The sequence below is a fragment of the Hippocampus bargibanti genome, linkage group LG07 (assembly GCF_051943395.1).
Source record: "Hippocampus bargibanti isolate YZ-2025 linkage group LG07, ASM5194339v1, whole genome shotgun sequence".
Lineage (NCBI taxonomy): Eukaryota > Metazoa > Chordata > Actinopteri > Syngnathiformes > Syngnathidae > Hippocampus > Hippocampus bargibanti.
In genome coordinates, this window is record NC_142740.1 from 4,557,213 (window position 1) to 4,565,000 (window position 7,788).

At 39.2% G+C, this 7,788-nt stretch overlaps 1 protein-coding gene across 1 annotated transcript in view; it reads right to left on the reverse strand.

The window, feature by feature from the left end:
* Positions 1–7,788, reverse strand: part of scfd2 (sec1 family domain containing 2) — a 118,451-nt gene that overhangs the window by 90,859 nt on the left and 19,804 nt on the right. Inside the window, exon 5 of the mRNA XM_089000695.1 lies at positions 3,221–3,396. Within this exon, the coding sequence (XP_088856821.1) occupies positions 3,221–3,396 (176 nt within the window). The remainder of the gene's footprint in view (positions 1–3,220; positions 3,397–7,788) is intronic.

Genomic DNA, 7,788 nt, shown 5'->3' on the forward strand with positions numbered 1-7,788 from the left:
TCGTAGCTGGCTAGCGGGAAATTTTGATGAGTAATATTGAGCCATAACTGGTCTCTCAACTACTGTCAGCAGCAATTGACTCCATTTGCCCTTGTAGAAGAAGTAGTGTGTAAACCCAGCCTCTACTTTAGCGCCTTAATATAATATTATTTTCAATTTCCCGCAGTTAAGTGGGTACAATGTATATATTTTTTCCCAGCATGCTCTGAAGTAACAATGGTGCATGTGTGAAAAGTTTCCTCTCTTCACTTCTTTTAATTTATCTAGCTAGCCATTTGACCATCTCGTTAGCTATTTGACCATCGAGCTAGCCATTTGCCCATCGAGCTAGCCTTTTGCCCATCTAGCTAGCCTTTTACCCATCGAGCTAGCCATTTGCCCATCGAGCTAGCCATTTGCCCATCGAGCTAGCCTTTTGCCCATCTAGCTAGCCTTTTGCCCATCTAGATAGCTATTTGCCCATATAGCGAGCCGTTTGCCCATCGAGCTAGCCATTTGCCCATCGAGCTAGCCATTTGCCCATCGAACTAGCCATTTGCCCATCGAGCTAGCCATTTGCCATCTAGATAGCCATTTGCCCATCGAGCTAGCCATTTGCCCATCGAGCTAGCCATTTGCCCATCGAGCTAGCCATTTACCCATCGAGCTAGCCATTTACCCATCGAGCTAGCCATTTGCCCATCGAGCTAGCCATTTGCCCATCGAACTAGCCATTTGCCCATCGAGCTAGCCATTTACCCATCGAGCTAGCCATTTGCCCATCGAGCTAGCCATTTGCCCATCAAACTAGCCATTTGCCCATCGAGCTAGCCATTTACCCATCGAGCTAGCCATTTGCCCATCGAGCTCGCCATTTACCCATCGAGCTAGCCATTTGCCCATCGAGCTAGCCATTTGTCCATCTAGATAGCCATTTGCCCATCGAGCTAGCCATTTGCCCATCGAGCTAGCCATTTGCCCATCGAGCTAGCCATTTGTCCATCTAGATAGCCATTTGCCCATCTACCTAGCCATTTGCCCATCTACCTAGCCATTTGCCCATCTACCTAGCTACCTATGTAGCTAGCTACCTAGCTATCTACCTAGCTACCTACCGACCTATCTATCTATTAACTAGCGAGTTAGCTAGATCTTAGCACTCTATTAGCTACCTAGCAAGCTTTTTATCTATTTGAGCTATTCCGGGTTGAGTGAACGCGGGCACGTGTGTCTACCGCTGCTCACCCGCAGAAAAACTTATCCTGTGACTGTAAAGTGACCTTGAGAGTTTTGAAAGGCACTTATAAATGAAATGTATTATTATTATTATTATTATTATTATTATTATTACTATTATTATTACTATTATTAGTATTATTATTTCCGTTCCGTTCACGTCAAGTCCGCTTCTAAACATCATTGGACAGTTTTCCCTTGTAGCAGCATTTACTGGATGTGAATATTTTCCCTCCAAACAAACTTGTTGACCGAGAGAGGAATCTGCATTTTTTTGCCCCCACTTTTCCCACCCACTCAGTCATTTTAAAACATGTTAGCCAACGGCTAACAAAACCACAGACACCCACTTACCTGCGCGGTCCCAGGCAAATATAATATTGACTCAAGAAAAATGTGCAAATGGGTAATTGCTAAAGTTAATTCCAATTTTGTGCTGGTTTGAAGCGGTTCTCAAGTCGTTGAGCCAGAAAATTCAAAATTGAAAGTGGTTTGGTTGTACATTTCTGGGTTTAAACACACAATGTTTCATTTTCAATGTGTTGCGGCTTTGTGTGTTACATTGTATGTTAGCATGAAGCTACATCAACTTTGCGAGATGAAAATATCTAGTTTGGTTGAACATTTTTATGTTGCTGATGTGTTTTAATGTAGCCAGCTGGTTTTTCGAAGTAAACATAACGATAATGTCTGAAGGATGCTAATTCCAGTTAGCCTGTCTTTGATGATTTGACATTTATGCTAACTTAAAAATGGTGGACTTTAGGTGAGGAGAAATAATAAGGTTTGGCTGAAACATATATTTCTTGGTAGTTTTTGCTACCTTAGAGGTCCTTTGTAACATCTATGCTAATTTTAGTTCAAGATTTTTGGGGGGAAAGTGCATGCTACATGTTAGCATTAAGCTAGCGGACTTTGAATAGGGCGTTTTTAATCAATAACAATTTACAACTCGTTTAACATCTATGCTAATTTCAGTTAGAGATTTTTGGCAGGAAATTTCATGCTACACATTAGCATTAAGCTAGCGGACTTTGAATAGGGCGTTTTTAATCAATGACAATTTACAACTGGTTTAAAATCTATGCTAATTTTAGTTCAAGATTTTTGGGGGGAAAGTGCATGCTACATGTTAGCATTAAGCTAGCGGACTTTGAATAGGGCGTTTTTAATCAATGACAATTTACAACTCGTTTAACATCTATGCTAATTTCAGTTAGAGATTTTTGGCAGGAAATTTCATGCTACACATTAGCATTAAGCTAGCGGACTTTGAATAGGGCGTTTTTAATCAATGACAATTTACAACTGGTTTAAAATCTATGCTCATTTCAGTTAGAGACTTTTTGGCGGGAAATTTCATGCTATACGTTAGCATTAAGCTAGCAGACTTTGAATAAGGTATTTTTAATCAATGATGATTTACAACTCGTTTAACATCTACACTAATTTCAGTTAAGAGATTTTTGGCGGGAAATTTCATGCTACACATTAGCATTAAGCTAGCGGACTTTGAATAGGGCGTTTTTAATCAATGACGATTTACAACTGGTTTAAAATCTATGCTCATTTCAGTTAGAGACTTTTTGGCGGGAAATTTCATGCTATACGTTAGCATTAAGCTAGCAGACTTTGAATAAGGTATTTTTAATCAATGATGATTTACAACTCGTTTAACATCTACACTAATTTCAGTTAAGAGATTTTTGGCGGGAAATTTCATGCTACACATTAGCATTAAGCTAGCGGACTTTGAATAGGGCATTTTTAATCAATGACGACTTACAACTTGTTTGACATCGATGCTAATTTCAGTTAGAGATTTTTGGTGGGAAATTGCATGCTACAAATTAGCATTAAGATAGCGGACTTTGAATAGGGTGTTCTTAATCAGTTTAAGTGTGTTAAAAGCATGCGGTAGGGACCAAATTTGGCATGTATCCCCGCCGATGAAAAATACAGTCCACTGTATGGTTTTATTGTCCCGGCGCGAGCATGAACTGACCTGCAGCAGCAGCCTCTCAAAGGCCAAGCATGCGTCCCAGCGGGGTAACAAAGGGTGTCGGAGAGTCTGCGCCGTAGCCAGGCCCAGCTGGAGAACCCCGCAGTGAGTCTCCAGCGCCCCCGCGTCGCTTCGGAACGGCCGCGCATAGGAGCACAGCTGCTCGGGGGTCACGCGGCCTAAGGAGGGAAGCGACAAGACGCTGTTATCGCCGTGATGGATACATTATCTGCAATGTTTGATGCCGTGACAATAAACAAAATGGGGTAGTGCATCCTGATGGGAACGGCGGCGTGTGGTAACAGTAAAAATAGACAAAAGGGGGGCGCACAAGTGAGTCAACACGATGCCGAGGTGGGCTAATAAGAGGGTGACTAATACGCGCCAAGCCGAGCTGCTTTGGGATTATTTACAGAAAGCGCCGTGAAGACACGTAGGGATGCGGGAAGAGCAACACCGGGGGCTTCGAGGTAAGGTGACTGGGGTCCATGTATTGAAACTCCCCCAGTAATGAGCATGTTGATGCTCCGAACCAGTACCAGATGTGGGAGTATTTCCTGTCGGATTCGGATGGAGGGTGTTTTCTTTTGCGAAGCCAAACACATGACTAGAGCAGCGGGTAGGACACACGGACGGGAAGCGTCCAGGACGTTAAAGAATTTACAGAGTTCACACAACTCATTAACCATCAGGACATTTGGTATTTTCTGCCCCGTATGCAGAAATCCGTCATTTTTTTGACTATTTAACTCAAAGTTTTCGAGTCACACATTTACCTATTGCAAGGGTGTCATACTCATTTTTTTGGCGCGGGTTACATTATGCTTTTTGCTTTCGTGGGCCGAATAAAATGATATGGCGGGCCAGATAAGACCCCAGGGCCTCGACTTTGACACCTGTGACATTATGGATTAACCAGCGAGAAGAATAGAAAGCTACTGTAGCTAGTGAGTTAGCTTGCTCGATCGCTAGCTAGCTTGATAGCTTGCTTGATTGCTAGCTAGCTTGATAGATCAGCATGCAATTTCACAAGTTTGATTTGCTTTCGCGGGCCGACTAAAATGATGTGGCGGCCCAATAAGGCCCCCGGGCCTCAACTTTGACACCTGTGATGTAAGGAATTAGCCAGCTAACTGAATAGAAAGAGAGCTAGCTAGCAAGTTAGCGTGCTCGATCGCGAGCTAGCTTGATAGCTTGCTTGATTGCTAGCTACCTTAATAGCTAGCTCGATAGATGATCATGGAATTTCATAAGTTTGATTTGCTTTCGCAGGCCGAATAAAATGATATGGCGGGCCAGATAAGGCCCCCTGGCCTCGACTTTGACACCTGTGATGTAAGGGATTAGCCAGCTAGCTGTATAGAAAGCGAGATAGCTAGCGAGTTAGCATTCTCAATTGCTAGCTAGCTTGATAGCATGCTTGATTGCTAGCTAGCTCAATAGATGAACATGGGATTTCACAAATTTGATTTGCTTTTGCGGGTCGAATAAAATGATGTGGCGGGCCAGATAATAATAATAATAATACATTTCATTTATAAGCACCTTTCAAAACTCTCAAGGACACGTTACAGTCACAGGATATTGTTTCTGCGGGTGAGCAGCGGCAACCACACGCGTCAGCGTTCACTCAACCTGGAAGAACAAGGCCCCCCGGCCTCAACTTTGACACCTGTGATGTAAGGGATTAGCCAGCTAGCTGAATAGAAAGAGAGCTACTGTAGTTAGCGAGTTAGCTTGCTAGCTACAGTAGCTAGCTAGCTAATTTCCAACAGGTTCTTTTATTACAGATACTGTCTGTAATAAAAGAACCTGTTGTAAATTAGATAATAAGGAGTTAGTATTAACGTAACACAACTAGCTTGATAGCTAATTTAAAACAGATTCTTATCTTACAGACAGTGTATTGTCGGTGTTCAAATACCTGTGTAGCTTGATAGCTAGCTCGACAGATGAACATGGAATTTCACAAACCCAGGTTAAGAACCACTGAACTAATATACAGTGAGACCTCAACTTACAAACACCTTATCTTACAAACTTTTCGTTTTACAAACTTCAAATCTCTGAAAATGAAACCTTATAATAAGCACTATTTTCATAATACACACCCACCACGGCTGGCGGAATGATCTTCGGCGGAAGCACACGACCGAACAGCACCAGAGGTTAACTTATCAACAGTCCTTATGGAAGGTGACTCTCCTTCCATAAGCCATCAACAACCATCAAAAAGGTAAATAAAACTTTATTTGACAGCACAGTTTGTTTCTTTAATTACAGTCCTCATGTAATGTGCCTCTATTTCCAAACAGCAATTCCCTTTGACCTTCGACCTCCAACGCCATTCCATCAAGCAAGCCATTAATGACCATCACAAATGCAAATAAAGTGATTTTATGATACAATGCAGTGTATTTCTTTCATTACAATACAATAACACATGTATTATACATAGAATAAGGTATGTTGTGTGTAGTTTTAAGACTTATTTAGTTAAACACTATATTTTATGAAAACCCGGGAACGGATTATTCCCATTTTAATGGTTACCTATGGGAATTTTGTTTTTGAGATACACACTTTTCGCCTTACACACTCTGTCTGGGAACCAATTAAGTTCGTAAATTGAGGTCTCACTGTACTGTATTCCTTCAATTTACACCCCTATTTAAGCCACGATGAAACAATTTTTCAATGACCGAACATGCACGTCTCAAAGCCAAAGTTGACAAAACATAAGTTCAAGTTTCACACGGAAATTAAAGCATTTTTTTTTACATAAGAAGCTTCAGTGAGAGAGCGTGAAAAGCTCCATTGTGAAGTTATCCCGCTGTAGAGGAGAAAAAAACCTCCCAGCGGCGTAAACCTCTCGGCTTCAGCGGCCTTGACGTGCCAACCATAATTCAAGCGCAGAAGAGCGACCAGTGCCAAGGCCAAGCTAAACTCGGACGGCTAATGGCCGCCTAAAATGGTTCGCTGTGTGTCGAAGGGATTCATACTTTTTTAAACGGCGGGCCTTGTTGTCAAAATGGGAATTGAATCATAGTCACTCTTATCTATGCTAACGAACGTTCAACGTGATTTATTCCGGGATGTCTTTCCCCCCCAAAAAAGCATAAATATTTTTGAAAAACAGAACCGGGGAACGTGGGAGTCAATGGAAGACTGTACAAAGTGATCCATTCAAACTTCAATCGTTGTTTCGATTGCCAATGTGAGATATGAACTGACTTGTACAACCAACCAGGAAATAGACACATCCCGCATCCTCTCAAACCTCCACAGACATATGTGTTATTTTCTTCACTCAGTTAGAGACTTTTTGGCGGGAAATTTCATGCTACACATTAGCATTAAGCTAGCGGACTTTGAATAGGGCATTTTTAATCAATGACGACTTACAACTTGTTTGACATCAATGCTAATTGCAGTTAGAGATTTTTGGTGGGAAATTGCATGCTACAAGTTAGCATTAAGATAGCGGACTTTGAATAGGGTGTTCTTAATCAATTTAAATGTGTTAAAAGCATGCGGTAGGGATCAAATTTGGCATGGCACTTCATTTGATGAATTAGTTTTTGTGTTTGTTTTTTTTAATGCGATCAATTTTACTCAATAATATGGTACTTTAACTCATTCACTGCCATTCATGAATTGATTCGGGAATTAAAAATATGACGTAGAGCGCCATTCTCGAATGTGCCGATAAAGCGCTGGCCATGGCCTCTGGCAATATTTTTTTCTCTTCCACAAAGGGGGCATCATTTCACTTTATAATAATAATAATAATAATAATAATAATAATAAATAACAAAAAATAATAACAATAACAAAGACAAAACAATAACAATAACAATAATAACTATAACAATAACAACTACTACTCTACTACGACTACTACTACTACTACTACTACTACTACTACTAATAATACTAATAATAATAATAATAATAATAATAATAATAATGCATTCATGCATTCATTTGTTAATTTATTCGTGGATTCCTTTATTCATTAATTCATTTATTTGGGTATTTATCTATTTATTTACCTATTTATTTATGCATTTTATCATGTATTTATTTCCCGGAATTTTTATTAATTTATTTATTTATCTATTTATTTATTTAGTTATTTAGTTATTCATTTATACATTTCTTAATTCATGTATTCACATGTTTGTGTATTAATTTATTGGTTTATTAATTTTTTTATTTACCTATTTATTTATGCCTGTATATTTGTTATTTATTTATTCATTTATTCATATATTCGCCAGCATATTCATTCATTCAATCATTATTTCATTCATTCATTTTTTTTGTATTCATGTGTTTGTGTATTTGTTTATTCAGAAATTCTTTCTTTGTCTATGTATTTATTTCCCTTTTTATTTATGCGCCTATGCATTTATTTTTTTCTTCATTTATTTATGTATGTATTTATTTACCAGCATATTTATTAATGTATGTATTTATTCATTTATGAATGTATTTATGAATGTATTTATTTATTTACCAGCATATGTATTTATGTATCAGCATATTTATTTATTTATGTATTTATT